Raw genomic sequence first — 20,933 nt, 5'->3', positions numbered from 1 at the left:
GACCGAATTTTGTGCAGACATTCATGTTCCCCAGGGGATGATTCTCACCGACTTCTGTCATCCCCTGAGATTTCATCTAGAAAAAAGAGCAGGCCAGATTTTTCAGTTATCCTGTGAAATAAGTCAGCATCTTTTAGATTGGTTTGGCTCAGGCCTTCATGGTTTTGTAGGAAGTGAATCCTAACGACTTTGATGGTCCCCATGAGTTTGACATTCGTGGTCTTTAGAAATTAAATGGACAAATATCTGTTGATCGCTTGGTTGTTTTGTTTGTTGGTTGGTTAGTTGTTTTGTTGGTTGGTTGGTTGTTTTGTTGGGTGGTTGGTTAGTTGGTTAGTTGTTTTGTTGGTTGGTTGGTTGGTTAGTTGTTTTGTTGGTTGGTTAGTTGTTTTGTTGGTTGGTTGGTTGGTTGGTTAGTTGTTTTGTTGGTTGGTTGGTTGGTCGGTTAGTTGTTTTGTTGGTTGGTTAGTTTTATTTGGTGGTTGGTTGGTTGTTTTGTTGGTTGGTTGGTTGGTTGTTATATTTGGTGGTTGGTTGGTTGTTTTATTTGGTGGTTGGTTGGTTGTTTTATTTGGTGGTTGGTTGGTTGTTTTGTTGGTGGTTGGTTGTTTTATTTGGTGGTTGGTTGGTTGTTTTGTTGGTGGTTGGTTGTTTTATTTGGTGGTTGGTTGGTTGTTTTGTTGGTGGTTGGTTGTTTTATTTGGTGGATGGTTGGTTGTTTTGTTGGTGGTTGGTTGGTTTTTTTGGTGGTTGGTTGGTTGTTTTGTTGGTGGTTGGTTGTTTTTTTTGGTGGTTGGTTGGTTGGTTGGTTGGTTGGTTGGTTGGTTCAGAGTGCTAGTTGGTTACTATGTGATGGAAAAAATGAGTCCGGACTCTTAATCAATGGCCAAGAAACCTTTACTTTTATTTAGCTATTATTTTGCTGCAAAAGAAAACCAAAATAGACACATTAAAATGTATTTTTTGTGAATTTAATTACATTAATATAAAATAAATCCTTTATCGGCATGCACAGGTTCTTATAATGTGAGTTACAGAGTAAAGAAGCTCCTTGAACAGAGTTTTTCTTTAACTATAAGGATAAAGGGGAGTGTTAAATCTGTTGTTTTAATGTTTTATTACATTAAGTCTATATTGATAGTATATAATGTTTATCATCATCCAATGACTTCATATAGAACATTAATGACTTGAAAGTGGCAAAAGCTTCCTGAAATATTAAAACATATATATATATATATATGAATGGGCATAAATTATTAAGTTGGACAAATGAGCCTAAAACATGAAGGACAAACAAGGACATGAATGTGTGTGTGTGTGTGTGTGTGTGTGTGTGTGTGTGTGTGTGTGTGTGTGTGTGTGTGTGTGTGTGTGTGTGTGTGAGTGTGTGTGTGTGAGTGTGTGTGAGTGTGAGTGTGTGTGTGTGCGCGCGCGCGCTCTTACATGCACCTGAACTGCTATATTTCATCATTTAATCAATATCCACACTCTCCTCCTCCTCATTCTCCCTGTTTTCCCTCCACCCTCTCTCCATCTCTTCTTCTACCATCCCTCCAGCATTGATCTTCTCCTCCTCCCCCTCCTTCCATCCATCTCACTTTGCCCTTCATGTGTCTTTCCTCTCACAACTGCAAAAGATTGAAAAAATTCACTCGCCACCTCCTGATATCTGGCCCGAGATAATTGCGCTCCCTCCATCCTTCATTTCTCTGTCATATTCCTGTCGTCTCTCATCCCGTCGCCCTCTCATCTCCGCTGTTTTTGCTCTCTCATCTCCATCTCTTTCCCTTCTGTCTTCCTGACTCTGTCTAAGCCTCCCCTCTCATCTCCTCTCCTGGTGTGTATAATGTAATTGCAGAAGTCTATTCTCCGTGTGTGCGCTCCGTCGCAGCGCTGGCAGATGAAAGCGGTTGGGATTTAGCAGCCGTAACGTGATGGGAGTTCGGGGGGGATCTTGGCTGTCATTGGCAGAGACAAGGGAACATGGTTTTGAGTGTGTTTTCCTCTGTGGAGTGTGCGGGCGTGTGTGAGTGTGTAGGTGGAGGATGGGATTTTCTGCCCGTTTTATTATGTGTGCACATGTTTGTTTTCCTGAATATCCTCAATTCTCTTGAAAGAAAAAGTCCTGTGGTCTCGTTTTACTACGCGGTATTGCCAATAGTATGTGGACGCGCATATGTAGACAATCCCTCCTGGCAGGATCCAGTGTCATTTCCATAAAGACATCTTCCTGCTAAACTTGACTGAACTGCGCAGACCTGGCACGACCTCTGCCGCATGCAACACAGGAAAAATCGGCTGTGAGGAAGATCTTATCGCGCAGCATTATCGACCGATCTTACAAGACAAGAATGCAACCAATTTTTTTGTGTAGTGCTAGTGGGTGTTCAGGTTAAAACCAGCCCAGCGGTAAAGAAAAATGAATCGGTCCCTTTGTCGCTGTAGAGTCGGCACATATCTCTTTCAGTGTGAGGTTATGCAAGTGAAAGTGACGGGGCTCTTCGCGTTTAGGCCCCCTGGGGTTGTGCCTGTGGGGACCATGACTCTGGATAAACAGCAATGTTACAGTGTTTGTTCATTCAGCCGCAGGACAGCATATCTAGTCTCTAGTTTAGATTCTTCTTCAATAGCCATGATGCTCATTTTGTAAATTAAGGTTCCCATTTAGAGGAAAATAGACGATAAATGGGGGAATTAATTGGTGGGTGTGGCCAGGTTGCGATTGCTCCACTCTCTGGTCACTTCTGGCTTCATAAATCCAAGATGGCGATTGCCGTAATGCCCAAACTCGAGGCTTCAAAACAGCGGGGGTTGGACATTCACCTAACTTAAGTTCCAAAGAGGGCAAAATGTTTTAATGTTAAATGTTGTTATCACATATGTCTTGATCAGTACATCACGGAAGAGTGGAGCAAAGTGTTAAATCCTGTGATTTTAGAATAAGGCGTTCAAGAATCCAATGTGAGTGTAAGGTTTTGGGTGTCCACATAATTTTGGCCATTTATTGCAGAGTGTTATCTCATAGAAATGCAGCTACTAACACTGAATTTTGAGTCAGCAGAGTGTTTCTAAAGCCACCGTTTAGCAGAAACGTTTAATAATTATACAGAGAGGAATTTATCACAGAACAGCCGCAGTGGCCAATTTCTACACCCACGCTATGAGGAAATAGACCAGAATGCATTGCAGCTGCAGGAAATCTCAGCCACAAACGCTGCTTTTTCTCAACTGGAAAAAAAAAAAACTCCCACTTTCTTGCACTCGCCACGCTTCCATTCAATCCACCTACACATGTTGAGTGCAACAGGTTCATAATCCTTCCCTGTGTGCTGTCACTGGGAATTCTGGGACATGTAGGAAGGCACTCTCTCACAGATAACAGTGTTCTTTTAATGACTCTGGAGCAGTTTGTTTGGCTGGCAGGCCAGCGTGTCCTGCAGGGAGCGGAGGAAGGCTGCTCTGTATAATGAGCTGTGGTTAGCTTGTTAGCCTGAGATAGGGCTTGACATTCACGGTCATACTCCACGGAGCCTCGCTGGATGCTTATTGCTTATTTGAAATCACACTGAATAATTTTTTTTAGTTTGCTGCTGAATGTTTGGCGAGTTTGAGTCAGCGCTGCCGCCTCCGGCAGCCTGGAAATGTTTGCAGTTTTCATTGTTTTTACAGGAAAAGGGGGGAGATGTTGCTGTCGTTGTTCTTTTTGTTGTCGCTGCTCTAATCAAGGTGGCTTGATGTGTTTTCGAGTACTTCATACAGAAACATCAGGCTGAGAAACAACACTACGAAGCTGTGACATTTCTGATTAAATTTGATAAAAGAAAGTGAAAAGAAAGACTGTAGAGAAGCTCTTCTCATCTAAAAACAAAAGCCTGAACCTCTGCTTCAATTAGAAAAAGGAAATACAGTTAATTGATTGGCTGAGGAGGTGAGTCAAATATTCTGTTTTGAAAAAGTTTAGTTGGACCTAAAAATGAAGGGTTTTTACTAATGTAGGGGGTTGTGACCTGTAGTATCCCCAGTAAACACATCAACCTCTTCAGCTGTCGCAGTCCCTCCTGACTGGATGTCGAAGAGGTTGGTTTGTTTACTGGGGAAACCACAACCAGCATTGTATAAATGGTGGTAATGGCTTCACCCCTGCCCCTCAAACATCAAAACGAATCCACCACTGGGCTAAAGCAACAGATAGTTGGTTCTAATTGTTATCTAAAGGCAAATGTGACTCATTTAGTCTTAAGCAAATCAAATCCCAATTTGCAAGTTAAGTGGAAAACCAAGTCAAGTTGCAAGTTCTCAAAACAATGACTTAAATTGATTCCAGCCCAAGTCAAAATAACCTCCATATCTCTGGCTAAAAGTAATGGATAACAGTTAAAATTGTTATGAAAATACGTGAAATACTGAAACAAATAACGTATAATGCAGGTGTCTTAAATCGCCAGCAGTGGGCTACATGAGGGTTCGTTGAAAAGGGGTGAGAGAAAAAAAGAAGCCCTCTTTATCAACGTTGTCAGGCAACTGCTGCCACGGGAGACACACGACGAGGTCTGCAGCTTTGACATTTTCAGTCTCCGCCATTATACCAAAAAAAAATAAAAAAATAAAACAGCTCCGTCATCTTCTGAAAAATGATCAGATAAGCACAATAGCTGCAGTGTCATTATTGTTCCCGTCTCCTCGCGCGAGACGTGAAGAGAATTTAAATCTCACTTTGGCATTTTAATGCCTTGTTTTAGCCTTGATGCCCTAATTGGCTGCTGTGGAGGCTGCTTCTCCCGTCTGATGGAGGGTTTATTTTTTTTTTATATAAAAACCTCGTGCACACATGGAAACACACAAACACACAATGACACACACTCTGCAGCGGGCACATATTAATGGCTTTTAGCAGCAGCCGGAGAAATTGATGAGCAATGTGGACGGCTATTCTTGTCCTGCACTTAAAGAAGAAGAAGAAGAAGAAGAAGAAGAAGTTGGGGTGGATGGACTCAAGTCATCAATATGAGCTCCTGACTCGCAGTAAAAAGCCAGTTATTGATTCTGTCACATGTTGTATCATCAATACACGAGGGGAGTCAGGGACGGATGCCTGCTCTGCTTTTCTTCTCATTTCTTTCTTTATGTCTTAATATTTCTGTCTTTTTGTCTCATTTTTACTTTTTTGAACCTTTAATTTTCAATCTTTCTGCTCTGCTTTCTCATTTTGTGGTTACTTCTGTTTGTCTCTTTCAGTTTTTTAATCTTTTGTCTTTTGTTCTGACTCGTTTTGTCTTTTTCTCTTTCTCAGTTTCTCTCATGTTTCTTCCATCTCTTTTCACTTTTTCTGTTATGTTTCCTGTCTTTGTTTACATCTCTTAGCTGCCTTTTATGCCTTTATATTTTTTCACGTCTGCCTTTTTTGTCTCTTCTTTCATTCCTGCTATCTTTCTTTTCTCTCCAATCATTTTTATTTTTTGTCTTTCAGTTTCATCTGTTCTCGTTTCCTGCGACCCTTATTTCTTCACCTTCCACTTCTCTCTTTTTCACATTTTCTTCCCTCCCACTTCCAGCTGTCTTCATGTAAAAAGAAAAAAAAACAGAGGAAATAGATTCCTCTCTTGTTTCCCTCCCTCTCAGTGGAGGTCACTGCCTTTACTGATGATTGAGTGACAAAGAGAATCTCACACTCTCAGCGAACACTTCACATCTCCAATCCATTTTGATCTGCCTCCAGAGAATCGTTACCGCGAGCCTCGCAGTGAGTGGGTACAGTATGTGTCTTCTCACATGATCATACATTTACATTTCGGCCGTTAAGCTGGCACTTTAATCCACAGCGCCTCACGCTGACTGAGCGGAGGGGAGCCTCCTGCTCAAGGACACTTGGACAGGCGATTGATGGTCAAACACACATGTGGACGCCATGATGGAGCGATGTTTGTGTTCAGGACGTCCGACTAAGTGCTCCGCATTAAACTACACGAGCAACAAGTGACATGGAGAGAGGACTATGGTAAACACAGAATAACAAAGAAGACAAAGGTGGTTCAACTTGTTAAAACACTCATTAGGCGAGGCCAGTGGGCTGATTGCATTATTCATGTAACCATATTCATCTTTAATGTATTAATTGTACTGAGGGGGACGAAAGGTAGAAATCTGTGACGGTTTTCTTTGGAGATGTAACTCGTTGTTTTGATTTGCCTTCAGGGTCACAACAATGTTTCTGCATTCTTTAGTCCCAGTTTGAAAAGTAGCTTTCTCATCCTTTTATTTCCGTCCTGTTGTATGCAGAAACACCACGTGGCCAAAAGTATGTGGACAACCCCTGTTTGGGGCTCTCCTTTGTGGTTTCAGTTAAAGCCTTTAGTTTGAAAGAAGTTGTAGTTAGGAGCTCCTGTAATGCTGTTTCCACATGTGTCCACATACTTTTGGCCATTTCAAATAAATGATCTAGCAGTGGGGAACAGGAGCAGGACGTTTAAGGTGTCCACTTACTTTTGACCACATTGTGTACTGTCGTTAAACACTCCTCTCCGAACTGTTTCCTGTGTGTTACTCTTTGTTCCTGACAAGTAACTCTCTGTGTGTGTGTGTGTGTGTGTGTGTGTGTGTGTGTGTGTGTGTGTGTGTGTGTGTGTTTATCAGCTGTGCCAGCAGCCCCAGTGAACGTGTCTGTGACCCAGCTGAGGGCGCATTCGGCCATGGTGACCTGGAACGTCCCTCAGGGAGACACTGTCATTGGATACGCCATCTCACAGCAGGTACAGTGAAGCAGTCTGGTGTCATCACTATATGTGTGTGTGTGTGTGTGTGTGTGTGTGTGTGTGTGTGTGTGTGTGTGTGTGTGAATATTAACTGTGAGTGCGCCAAATGAGCTCAAAGATCGATTTTTCTAAATTGCTTTAATCCTCAAAAAAGCTCGGAAGATAATTTGTCCGCCTGCTCATTAAGCTCAGTCAATCTGTCTGGCGTCACATTTCCCCTGATCTCACCCTTTCTCCCCTCCGCACGCTCGTTTGGTAGAGGGCCAATTAATTTTGCGGAGATACAAATTGAAGGGGCTTAAATTATGAACCCGATGCCCAGATGGATCGTTGCCATGCTGAGGGCAAGAAAACAGCTTTTCCCAACTTGAATTATGTATTTTTTGTGAAAGTCTTTATCTCTTGAGGAGCGCATAGTTTCCTCTGTGGTTTTTAAAGCGCTGCGTCATTCATGAGTTGACAGTCAGCATTCTGCCCGAAGACACTGACTCACTGAAGGGGTGTCTCCTTTTAAAAAAAAGAAAACTTTGGATCCGTCGGGAGGATCTGCTCGTAAAAAACTCTCCCTTGTTGAAAGGCTTGTTAATGTCAAGAGTGGCTGCTGGTTGACAAAAGGTACTTTTAGAGGTAATAATAAAAAACAATCTTCTGATTACAAAAGTGTGCGGCCAAAAGAAATCCTGAAAGTATCCATCTGGGAAAAACAGGCAAATATTGTTAATGAAATTAAATGTATTGTTTGAGAATGGTGGGGTTTTGTCTGACGTTCACCTATCATCCCTTCATTGAACTTAAACATTATATAAAACGCTAATCTTTCAGACATTTATTCAACCCTTTAACAATACTTTTAGCTAACGACGTCAACAACATACTTCTGTTACTTAAAGCTAACTGCTTCCACCACATCTGCTAACTTAGCTAACTGTCTGAGCCATTTATCCATCAGTCCGCTGTTAGCTTTAGCCTCAATTTCTTGTTCTTGTTACTTTTAGCCAACCATTTTAGCCATTTATCTGTTAATTTGAGCTAGCTAGTTTAAAAAATGGACTGTAAGCGAACAGTTTCAACCATTAATCAATTGAGGCTACTTTTAGCAAACTGCTTCAATCTTTTTTGTCACTTTTAGCTAACTGTTTGAGCCATTTTCCGTTACTTTTAGCTAACGATTTCATTAATCCATTAGCTTACGGTTTACATCTCTGCTCACTTGCTATCTGGTTTTCACACCATCTCAATTGCACATAGTCTTGAGATGTTTCTGACTCAACATGTGTAGCCTGTAGTAAATATTTCTGATCCAAGGGTTCTGTTCTCCAGAATTGTCTGCACTCAATTTTTCAGTCCACCTTGGGAATAACGAGACGTGTCACAGTCAATTCTGCTCACATTTTGTCCGTCTCACATCCACCAGGCTGCTCACTCAGCTTGGTTCATTCTAATCAGTATCCACCACCCACAGTTTGGCAAAAGCAGAATCAGACATTAGCCGAGCTCTGAGTGGGAGTTGTCTCCATTAGTGGAAATGATTTGGCCGGGACTCGTCTCACAGGAGGAACATCCACGGCGGCGGCGATGCCAAAACAACTCTTCTTTTTTCTTTATTATTTTTTTAAAGTCTCCTCACGTCTGACTCAGAATCCATCAACCTCGTGGCATTTTCAAGAAAACAGACGACGGGGATGTAAAACATCTCCTGCCATAACCTCAGAGAGCACTTACGTAACGGCCCTACTCAAATATTAAAGGGGAGGTGATGGGAGCAGGTAGATGCAGCGGGTGTCCATACAAGACGTTTCATTTACTGAGCTCCTGCTTTTTCTGCAGTTAGTCATCAAACGGGAGAAAATGCACAAAAGGGCAAACAGTCTCCGAGATGCAGTTATATAAAAATACACCAGACTTAACAATTAGCTGCAGGATCCGACGTCAGGGCTGCGTGAGGAGATTATATCGTATAGACTATCTTTCAGTAATAAAGCTGAGCCTCGTGTTTGTGAAGGAGAAGCAGGACGTGTGTCTGCTCAGACAAAGAGTTGCTTCACTCATCTGAAGTTGTTCCAAATCCCCGAGCTGAGGCGGCTGAGATTCACACATTATGCAATCGGGCGCTTTTCAAACACACTGACAGAGGAAGTAACCCAATTTGAGATTGGATGTATCTGAGCCGCGCAAAACTCCCGATAATCCTTATTGTGATTCATGAATCTCGACCTATCACCGAACACGATTGGTGATTACCGCGCAGGTGTGGGTGGACGTTGATCAAGTAAATCCCACGCTGCGCCTGCAGAGAGAGTCTGCTTTAAACCGTGGGTGTGCTGCGAGGTGTCTTAACCTGGTACAAGAAGAAAGAAGGAAAAAAAAAAAACGTCAGCCGGCGACACAAGCAGAGATTTGTTTATCTGCTGCACTCCGCTGATGAAATGTGTTCGGCTGCTGACCTAAAAATAGCTGCGAAAACAAACTTTTCCTTCACCTGTAAACTTCAGAGTCAACCCTCACAGGAGACACTTTCTACTGAGGTGAGGATCTTCGTTTTTAAAAGTCTCCGAGGCAACAGCTCGTCCATTAGCGGCCAAGCTAAAGGCTAAATCTATCCACCTAAAAGGGAACTGACTGCGAGCCGCCTTTCTTTTCTCTGTAAAGGTCAAGCACATTTCATACACGAGTGAAATCAACGTGCTTTACGGGAAAACGGGGGGAAAAAAACACTAAACAAAAATAACATTTCAGCCACCCGCACAAAGGAAAGTTGCAGGAAAACCACTCAAATAATTTAATCGTCTCTTTTCAGTTCACCTCCCGACACTGCAGCACAGTTTATGGCTGTGATTGCATCAAATTTAATTGGCGCAATTTCCACCGGGGACGAGGAGGACGTTCTGTTTCTGTCTCCCCCGCTGATCACTTTTCTCTTTGTGCCTGTGGTGTCACTTCCAACGCATGAAGGCCGGATGTTTGCTGGGAACTGTTAAAGAAGCGTGTCAGTCGGTGAAAAAAAGGTTGATTTATTAGCAAAAATGAGGCAAAATAATGAAATGTTGGTTTTAATTAATACCAGGCACAAAGCAATTGAACTTTAAAGTGAAATTGTTGTGCTTCTTTCGGTACAGGATCACCGCCGTCTAAATAACCAACAATAACGATATTATCGCGACATGTCAGCTGTCAACAAAGTTAGTGTGGGGAGGTGGAGAGAGAGTTTGTGACCGTAACTGTACAAAAAGCATCCAAAAGAAAAACAATCCCGTTAATGACTTCTTCTGTTTTATGGCGGATGGCAACCAGCCCGAAGGTTGATTGCCGCCATCGACTATGACGAAGCAGGAGCGGAAAACAAAACAGGAATTAGTCATTTATCATATGTGCATTATTTACACAATATCAATATTTCACTTTAGATTATAATCCCACCATGATTATCAATCTACACAACAGCTGCCTCTCTGCTTGATTAAGGTTTTTGTTAAACAGGAACTCACCTCTCCCATAACTAATGCCAGTCTCTCTTTCTCAAATCTGGTCGATTTGGAGTTTTTGCTCCCAAATCAGAATCCGGCCAAATCACAACTGAGTCAGCGGTATTGATTGAAGCCCCCTTTAACCCCCCCTGTAGAGATTTTGTACATTATGGTCTGTGAGTGCAATAAAAGCTCTTTCCTCGCTGAGCCGTTGCTTCCAGGGCTGCCAGAGGAGAAGACACCACTTTGACTCCGCTCGGTCTCCGGTGATTCAGACATCTGGAGAGCCTCGAGCGTCCTGCCAGCCGTCTATTTATTGACTCTTCCTCGGCTTTTCTGAACTTAACATCCACATTTACTTTCACGGGGAACTTGTTTCTCATTCTTAACTAGACTTTAACGCCCACCATTGACTGGGTCACAGACTCTTAGTGGAACAGGCTGTTTTAGAAGATAAATGTCGTTCTCGGGAGTTGTTAACCCTTTTCAAATCTTCTCCCCTCTTTGAGAACAAAAAGCGTAATTTGATTTGAACTCGAGTCCATTGTGAAATTAAGTACCTGCTTTTGATTTTGTCTGAGTGCTTCGATGATTCAAGCTCAGCATTTTGATTTTTAAACATCATTCTGGACCCGACTGAACATCCTCTGGTGAAGGACTTTGATCGATGATGTCCGGAAACCTCAGAACCTAAAAGACTCTTTTGTTACCGCTGTGATTATCAGAATTGCTTTTTTCAAAATTCTGTCTCGATATAGCTTTTAAAGTTGATTTAATCAATACTTTTAAATAAACCATGGATCAAACCACTACATCTAAATGAAAGTGGCCTCTCTTTGTGATGAAAACGGAGAATAACACAGCCCTTCAGATTTTCTACAGCATTAAAACGTCTTTTTAGTTGATCATTTTTTGGTTTTACAGCTACAACTTTACTGTTTTCATGTAATTTTGGCTGCTTTTTTCTGACAGAAAGCCTTAAAAGGAGTTGGTGGAGACCAAAGAGAGCAACAAGAAACTGTTGAATGTTGAACTCCAAATGAATGATAATGTAACTGCTAGATGGGAAATGTCGCAACTGTTTACTCCAAATTTCACCATATGAACTTAGAAGTGATAATTTTGTTTCACAGCTTGTTTCTGCTGCTCTCAAATCACCGTTTGCAGGTTTTAGGAACAGGAGAGTAGTTGCTTCAATGATATAACAATTTCTTTATGTACGTATAAATAAAACTTGGCACTAACTGGTGACCACAGCAGAACGTTGAGCAGCTACAGAAAGCTAGATATCGCTCTCATAAGGTGGTGGAGACCAAAAACAGATCAAAAAGAGAGTAAATATTGGACTTATATTGATCAATTGGACACCATGTCGACACCAAATAAACGATAATGTTCTGCTGGAAGCGCGAGTAAACAATTGTCTGCTGACAAGTTCGCCACATTAACTTAAAAGTGGTGATAAGTCAATGTTTTGTTTAACAGCTTGTTTCTGCTGCCCCCAAGTGGCCAAACTATTAGTGATTCCTGGTTTAAACAACAGGGCAGTGTTGCAAATGTAGTTAGAATAATTTAATAAATCAATGAAACTAAGTCAGGCCAATAGCTGGTGAACATAACAGACTGTTTAGCAGCCAAACAGGATAGACATTGCTCTCAGGAGGTGGTGGAGACCAAAAACAGAGCAAAAAGAGAGTGAATGTTGGACTGTGTCATTATAATGTAGTTAAATGGTGAAAAGTGAATGTTACAGCTTGTTTTCACTTCCTCCAAGTGGCCAAAACTTCAGGTTATTGGACATTATGTACCTGTTTCCTCATGTGTCTCATTGTTTTGTGTTTTGCCTCATGTGGTACAATGTCCAAAATAAGGATAAAGTCAGTAAATAGGGAGCTTTCGTACCTGAAAACAGTGCTAATAAAAGCCAAAATAATTCTCAAATCGATATATTCTTAAAAATAATAATTAAAGATGTCATAAATTGTTTATCCATGAACTCTTTGTACATAATTCTATCTCTTCTGCAGCAGCAGAGTATCTGTGCCTGTACATGTGTTCCTCTGTTTTCCACCTAGCGATAATTGCTGGTGTTACCTTGCCTGCAGACCTAATTTCCCCCGGTGGGACTGCAAGTGTTTGAGCTGAATTTATATGAGGTGAAGCAGCTTGTTGCAGCGCAGGATTTTATTTGCATTCATAATCTCTGTCTTGAAATAGTGAAACAATGATGAGTCGATTGCAACAAATTAATTCCACTGTTAAATAATCGGCACGGTTAGTGAGGATCTCTTAACCCTTTAACAGCCTCGATGAAGTCGTTCCACCGCTTCTTCTTCTTCTTCTTCTTACTGGTTGTGGAACGATCTGACAGCCTCGAGTAGTCAACAATCACCGTGATCAATACCCAAGATTTCATTTAAATGCTAAGTGTGTGCATGAGCGTGCATATTCATGTGTTTATATCGCCTTTTTTGTGTGTGTTTGTGTGTCTCCAGAGGCAGGACGGCCTGATGCAGCGATCCATCCGGGAGGTGAACACGTCCAGCCGCTGGTGTGTGCTGTGGGACCTGGACGAGGACACACACTACAGCGTCCAGGTGGGATCACACACACACACACACACACACACACACACACACACACACACACACACACAGTTTTCACGTCATAAAAAGCTGATTCAGTGTGTGTAGTTCAGGGTGGAAGCCAAAATTTGGGTAAATCTGACACTAAATACTCAGATTTATGGATTATTTGTTGCCATAATGAAGATTTACAAACTGTAAATTATGAGATGTTACTTAATTAACGGTTAATTAAGTGTAAAAGTTGATATAAAATAAAATGCACTGATGGATTAATATCAAATTAAGTGTGACACGGCAAGATTTTTCACAATCTGGCAACCCAAAAGTTCTTCTTCTCAATGGCTCGTAACTAATGAAGCTATAAAGCAGAAGGAAATTATTTATTGAATCACAAGAACAAGAACAAGGAAGAACATACTTTTATAAACAGCTCTGGCAAGACATTTTGTGGTAGCCCTGCCCACTTTATCCAATCAGGACAGAGAGCTCCATAAAGAGACGGTCACGCTGCACTTGAACGCACCACAAAGACAGCTGGCGGCCGACAAGCTCGTACGTTCTGCGTCTGCCTCTCTGCTGATGTAAAATCGAAGGTCGTTGAGATCCGATTGTTTTCGGTCACCACTCTCGATAACAAGGCCGCTCCTGATCGAGAATATGTGTGATCAAAGTTGTAAATGGCAGAATCAAGAGGCGTTTCCTTTCTCTTTATTATTCAAACTTTGTAATAATGTATGATAGAAAAACAGACAATATAAACATGGTGCTGTCAACAGATGTCGGTGGTGTGGCTTTAATTGAGCAGCTCCGCTGATGTTTAATTGCTTTTTAGCCGCTCTCTTAGTGTTTAATTAACGCACAACGGTCCACACTTCTTCATAGCACAGCCATTAGTTATAACAGCTCTGGCTTCAATCAAAGGCTGGCCTGCTCCTCTCTGAGGGAGGAGTGTCTAACGCGACTCCATTATCATGACTCTATTAAACTTTTTATAATCCATTATAGCTTAATAGACTGATACAGATTGTCCTTCAGCCGGAGGACTCGGTTGAATGCGCTCGTCAGCAGACGGCTGTCCTGCAGAAGTGTCATTGAGCAAAGAGTGAAGCCTCGCCAGCAGCGGGAGCTCAGAAGCTCAGACTTTTATCACCTCTGACCTTCGCGTAGAGGAGAGCGAGTTTAAAACGGAGGATCTCCCTGTGGAGTTTGGTGAAGCTTCATCATTATCCAGAGTCAGTGGACGGATTAGGGGGGTTTTGCTCAAAGACAGTTGGCAGAGATCAAACTTCCAATTAGGGAAGACTTTTTGGGGGCCGAACTTTGCTTAATTCAAGGACTTATTGTGCGATAATTAACTTTTTTCTATTTGACTATTTGACACTTCTGCTGAGAATGACTTGCAACAAACTCCACAGGAAACTTTTGCGTTCAAACTTTCGGTTCGATGCGTAGGCGCCGACAGCCGAGTCAGACACCTCTTGTGGATCTAATTGTGCCTCTGTGATGAATCTCTCTCCCTGTGTGATTGTTGAGCTGTTATAAAACTCCTCTGTAGCTGCTGGAAGACTCTCAATATTCTAGTTGAATGAGAAACGGCATCAAACTTTAAGTATGGTGTCATTTCTTTGGATTGATTTGAGCTTTGCTTGGTGGCACAAAATGTCCCAAAGAAAAGCCCTCGAATGAGTCTTAAAGTTAAATCTATATTCCCTCTTTCATCCCCAAAGCTTTCAGTCTGCGTCTACACTTACAGTCCTGTTCGTCCTCCAACGGTCATTCAGGATCGCGGCCAAAAACCAAAGCACCATTTGCTCGCTAAATATACCCTGGCGAGCCAGTTTCTTGTCATCGTTACATAATGCCATCCCCCGGTAATGTCAGCTGGGAGCAGTGCTAACAGAGCGATGTGTCTGAACGCTTCAGTATGAGGAGTTCACGTCGTGCTTTCAACTGAACAACTCCTGTTTACTTTTCTCATGTTTCTTCAGGTGCAGTCCGTCGGGCCTCACGGCGACAGCCAGCCCAGCCGCGCCGTCCACTTCAGGACCCTGGAGAGGAGCGACCATTATCCAGCCGGAGTCCTCGACCACCGTAAATAAACACACACGGACGCAGAAACTAGTTTTTTATTTAAAACAGATTCAGAAAATATCCACTTGATAACATTCCGTCGGCAGCATGAGTCACAAGTTATCACTTAAAATGCAAATTTTTAACAGGAACAAGCAGGAAAAGGAAGAAAAATACATATTAATGTGCCAGTTAAAATACTTCTGTGCTCAGCTTTATCAATAATACTCCCCCTGTGTTACTGAAAAAGACAAAAGAAACTTTAACAAAGCATTCACACGTATTGGCTTTGTTGCTGAGAGCCAGACGTAAGATCGCTCCCACTTTCATGCCCGTTAGCTAAATTTGAAGCTACTTCCGGCATACCTGCTATTAGCTTAGCTTAGCATACAGACTTAGCATACAGAGGGCAACAGCTAGCTTGGATCCGTCTGAAAATAAAACCTGTATAGCTCACTGATCATCACTGTGTATTCAAATTGTTTACAAAGAAACGTGGCTGTCCGATCAAGAGCAATCAATTGTATGTAAACGGGGAGTCACTGTAGCATCACAAGCTAGCATAAATTCCCAAATTTTGTAGTTTAAGTGGCGCAAAGGAAATGTTTTTAAGTAAATGCAGGTATTTTTGTTAGTCAGTTACTCTGTTTATAGGTAATTAGCTTGTATAGACTACACTGTAGTGGGTACCAAAAATCACACAAACTGACAATTTCTACATAATCTTGCTTTAAAAGATGTGTTTTTGTGGAAACACAGGATTGTGAAAAGTATTGGTGAAATGTAATAACTGTGAAACACTCTGCAACTGTTATGTAAATGAAAACATCCTCCGGGTCTCTAGATGTTCAGACAAAGACGTTTAAAGATTCATAACGAAGGAAAGGAATTAAGTCATTTTCACATTAATTTGATGTTTCAATGGGATTTTTTTTGCAAGAAAATTCATGAAAGTGACAAAGAAAAGTTGTGATTTCTGTCTGAGCTGGCTTGGAGTCACCCGTCTGTGTTTACATCTGTTTGTTTAGCAGCTAGTTGAGTTCCAAACAACTCTACTGTCCTCTTGGAATATGTGTTAGTATCATTTTTGACATGTTTCTGTCCTTGTTAATAAAGTTTGACCACGCTGAAACTTTACTTCTCCTCAGATGAACCAGCGATGGAGGGTCTGGGCATGACTCCACACCTGCAGACCGGAGAGCTGCTCATTATCACCACTGTGCTGCTGCTGTGGGCAGGTCTGCCTCCACGTGTGTGTGCGTGTGTGTGTGTTGTGTGTGTGTGTATATGTTAACAAGAAGATGGCTGACTTTGTTTTTTTCCTCTCTTTCCCTCTCCACGAAGCCGTCATCGCCCTCTTCTGCCGACAGTACGACATCATCAAAGACAACGACTCCAGCAGCACCAAGGAGAAAGCCAAGAGGCCGCTGGTCCGCGCCACCTCCTCCTACTACAACGCCTCAGCCGGCAGCTCGCCCGTCTACCACAACGGAGCCATCCACAGCAGCAAGGTGACTAACTTCTCCTCCGTCTTCCCGAACTTCGTCTTCTTCCTCTTCTTCTTCATTATAATGCATGCTCATTCCTGGCTGCCAGGAGTACTTTGTTTTTTCTTCTGAAGAGCCCTTTGTAGCTGCATCACACATCTCCTAGCAACCGGAGCTGCTCCATCACGGCTAAATATAAAACAACCAGGCTGAAAACAGGGCTGCACACACACACACACACACACACACACACACACACACACACACGCTTGTTGTTGCTGCTGCTGCTGCCGCCGCCCTGCATCTCTTCAGTGACACGCTCGGTCACATCGTTCAACTCCCAACAAGTTGTGAAACGAGCAGCGACTCTTTAAGACACAAACACAGTTTAGAATGAGAGAAAACGAGCTCAATCAATTACTTGAATGAGGACCTGCAAAAAATAAATAGTGACAGTATAATTTAATGAACCGTTTTAACAGCTTTGGAGTTTTTAATCCATGAAAATGTTGCATAAATATTTACAAAGCTTCCACAGATTATTCATAAGATTGCTTCCACAGATTTCCCGATCATCGGGTGGATTTATTTTGAATGTGCGCTAAAATCACATCAGCGCAACTAACCAAGGATTATTTCATCATTAATTAATCTACTGATTGCGTTCCGAGATAATAATAGTCTGTGTAACCTGAGAACATGGTGTGAAAATATCTTTTTATTTAATTTGCTTATTTTTTTTGATTTGAGAAGCAGAAACCAGAGATGTTTTCTTTACTTAAACGATTATTCAACTATCAGAATTGTTCTGATGTGGTCAGCCGCATTTAGACAAGAGATCAAACCATTAAGGTCCAGTTTTTATTTCTAATTAACTAAAAATCATTTCCGTCCCTGCTTTCAGACAGTCTTTGTGTTCTTCTGTTTCAGCTTGTTCCAAGTCTTCAAAAAGGGGTTCTTTACATTATCGATTATTTGTGCATCACATTATGAATCCAGCCAGACGTATTTTGGTGTCTTTGCAAAGTCTGGCATCTTCTCTTGAATTTTAAATAAAGTTTGGTTAGTTTGAGAACAGTTTGGCTGCACAACTTGCCAACTTTGAGGCATCAGAAATAGGGCAGATTTTGGAATCAAAGAGCGGTTCATGGGGTCCTCACCTTCCAAAATTTGAGATTCAAATCATATAATTTAAATTTTTCTTTAATTTCTCGGAAAACAACACAGAAGAAGTCTCCCTGGAGCGTGAAAGTATTAAAAAAAAATCATATTTTGTTCATCGGGAAAGCAAGCAATGAAAAGCAAACAGTTTAAATATAATAAATAAGGCAATAAAATGCTTAAACAGTGTGATAATTTTTAAAAATGTTTCTCACAGAATCCAATAAAAACTGGCTGTTTTTGCAGAAGCGGCCTCGGGGCAGAGATAAGATCAGAACAACAACATGATTAATTTAATGTCTGTCTGCCTCGATAACAATAAGTGCCTCCTCGTCCTCCCCGCAGGAACAATAAGTCAAGAAATCTGACATTTTTCTACCAAAACTGACCGTAATTAAGCTAAAGCGTCAACACGAGCCCGAGCCTGACCCCGGCCCGGTGGGAGCAGCTGGATTTGTGCAGCAAATGTCACATAGATGAGTTCATAAATCTTTAACGCTCGTCATTCATGTATCGACTGCATAACTTCACGTGGGGCTGCATGTGAGCGTGTCCCACACACTGCATGAGTCACGTCCTGTATATGTGACCCTCTGTGTTTATGACTCATGTGTTTATGAACACAGCAGCTCCCTCACTGTTTCCCTCTCCTCCCAGCTCCACAGAGCCTCCTCCTCCATCAGCATCATTAGAGTCTGAGTTCGGGGACTCGGCGGGAACTTAAAGCTTGGGGACGGGTGGAGACGGCGAGCGACGTTTGCCTGAGGAACTTCAGTGGATTACCATGACAAATGAAGAATTTATAGACCTGGCGGATTGTCTAATTTATTGTAAAATATGGGCAGAGAGAGAAGCACTCCATGCAAATTGAATTCAAATGAAAATGAGGGAGTCACACTGTGGAGGAAATGGACGACTACTGCTCTCTAGTGGCCAAAGACCGGAGCTGCGACATGCTTGTGGACTCTGTGCGGTGCAGCTTTCCAGAACTGTGAATGAGCTGATCTGAACATGGAAGAGTTCAGCCAACAAGGACTCATGTTGGACTACTTCCTGTTGCTTTGTTTTTGTGCTCTCTTCTCGTCTATGAAGCTGTGATCAGACACGGTACAAACATCCAGCCTGCGTGATCCGATCACAGGTGGACAGACCTGGTGGCATTAACACGTGTCTCCATGCAAACAGTGTTGGTTTTTTTACACGAAGAAAGAAATATCTTCATGTAGAGCATTTACCGAATTTACAAGAAGCCTCAAGTGGTTTAGAATGTGTCATACACAGCAATACACAAAGTTTATAAAGTCTCTCTTAACTCAACAACTCTCAAAATTGAGAGATTTTTAGAGGGAGTCTGGGGACGTTCTCCACAGGTGGACAAAAAGTGATTATACTGGTTATTGTTCACTGTTTTCCTCTTCTTTCATAAATCACTTCAGCAGTGTGTTCAAACAGCTGCTAACTGCATCTTGGGTGCACTCACACCTCTACTTGTATCCAGTATAAGGTACTTTTTGTTGCCCGCGGAGAAAGTCCCCAGACTCCCTTTAAAAATTTCTCAATTTAGCAAATTATTAAGATAGAAGAAACTTTGTAAACTTAGTGAAACACTGCTGATGACAAATTCTAAATCACTCATGCCTTCTTGTAAATTCAGCATTAAATGCAATACATTCAGTTGCTTCTTTCCTTGTGAAAAGAGTCTGTTTGTTGCAGCATCGTTGTGCTAACTTGTCTGCCTCTGTGTCAAAATGCGTCTCACCTGTCGACATTTTTGAACTCACTGTTTCAACTGATTTCATCATGTGTTGATGGTAAACATGTCATATTTTACAAAAACAGTAAACAGTAACCAATGTGGTCTACTTCTTGGTCGACAGTCGAGAAAGACCCCAGACTCCCTTCAAAAAACACTCCATTTTGTGAGCAGTTGAGGTAGGAGGAATTTTATAAATGTTGTGAAACACTGTTGATGACAAATTCTTAATTATTCAGGGATCCTATTCAATTTGGCAAAGGTTACACATGAAGATATTCCTTTCTTTGTTTAAAAAAAGTCGTGTCTGTTTGCCCCAGTGATGTTTATTTGCATTGAGACACATGTTAATGCCAGGTGTGAACTGACAAACTTAGAGCTGTCTGAACGGGACCTGAATCTCCGATGAGCCTGATTGTGAATATTCGCCAGCATGCTGAGCCATGTACACCTTAAATTAACGAATGTTGTTACCAGGGTGATATTTGTTACCGGGCAGAATCCTGACATTAACTTATGAGTGACAGAGCATCATCTGTGTGCATTTCTTTACATTCTTACTATGTTTAACTTTCATGTCATTATCATTAATTAGATGTACAGAACTAACATCAAGTGTATTATATGTAATTAAAATATGTACATAAGTCAAATTGAAAATAGAATTAAATTAAGTGTAATTCAAACACATAATTGAATGTATAACTGTGTGACATTTACACTGTAAACTTTCATTATCAGTTTAAATAAACGCATAATTTGACCATGTAGTCACTTTGCATTGTTATAAAACATCTGAAAATAATGACTTATTACTAAAATATCCAGTAAATTGTTCTTTAAACGTATAAAAATGTTAGTGCTAATATTTTTAGGTGAATTTTCTTTTCTGACGCTGCTGCTATTCAATCAACTGAGGAAGAAATTGAATCATAGCACTCATTTTTTAGGCTCAATTTGTGGTGGAATGTAAAATATATATATATATATATACATATATATATATACATATATATATATATACATATATATATACATATATATACATACACACACATATATATATATATACATATATATATATATATATATATATATATATATATATATATATATATATATATATATATATATAATATATATATATGTATATGTATATGTATATGTATATATATGTGTATATGTATATATATGTATATATGTATATATATGTGTATATGTGTGTATATATATATATATATATATATATATATATATATATATATATATATATATATATATATATATATATATATCTATATATATATATATATATATATATATATATATATGAGAAGAGAAAATATACATCAGTATATCTAGACAACAAAATGCTCTTCAAAGTTTCCCAGAGCTCAAAGTGACGCCTTCAAGTTCTGGAAGACTTTATCTTGTAAACTGAAGGGTGAATTGTTCCTTCATGACTTGAGAAAATTCCCCTCCTTCATCTAAAAAAATGCTTTCAACCCTTCTTGGCTTGGAAAAGTCAGAATTCTAGGAAAAGTCGGAATTCTCAGAAAATGTCGGAGATCTCTGAAAATGTCGGAGTTCTGAGATTGTGAACATATATATGAGTATATATGTATACACATTACAGTATGTTGGAGTTCTGAGATTGT

At 40.8% G+C, this 20,933-nt stretch overlaps 1 protein-coding gene across 2 annotated transcripts in view; it reads left to right on the top strand.

The window, feature by feature from the left end:
* The window catches only part of LOC115577081 (fibronectin type III domain-containing protein 4-like), a 55,913-nt gene extending 35,875 nt beyond the window's left edge, over positions 1–20,038 (top strand). For both annotated transcript variants that reach the window (XM_030409875.1, XM_030409874.1), the window contains exons 2-7: positions 6,634–6,749; positions 12,712–12,813; positions 14,793–14,895; positions 16,023–16,112; positions 16,219–16,385; positions 18,180–20,038. In XM_030409875.1, the coding sequence (XP_030265735.1) occupies positions 6,690–6,749; positions 12,712–12,813; positions 14,793–14,895; positions 16,023–16,112; positions 16,219–16,385; positions 18,180–18,221 (564 nt within the window). In that variant the 5' untranslated portion in view covers positions 6,634–6,689 and the 3' untranslated portion in view covers positions 18,222–20,038. The remainder of the gene's footprint in view (positions 1–6,633; positions 6,750–12,711; positions 12,814–14,792; positions 14,896–16,022; positions 16,113–16,218; positions 16,386–18,179) is intronic.
* Positions 20,039–20,933: the final 895 nt, after the last annotated feature.

This window comes from Sparus aurata, chromosome 24 (genome assembly GCF_900880675.1).
Source record: "Sparus aurata chromosome 24, fSpaAur1.1, whole genome shotgun sequence".
Taxonomy (NCBI): Eukaryota; Metazoa; Chordata; class Actinopteri; order Spariformes; family Sparidae; genus Sparus; species Sparus aurata.
This window is presented reverse-complemented; position numbering and strand designations above follow the sequence as displayed.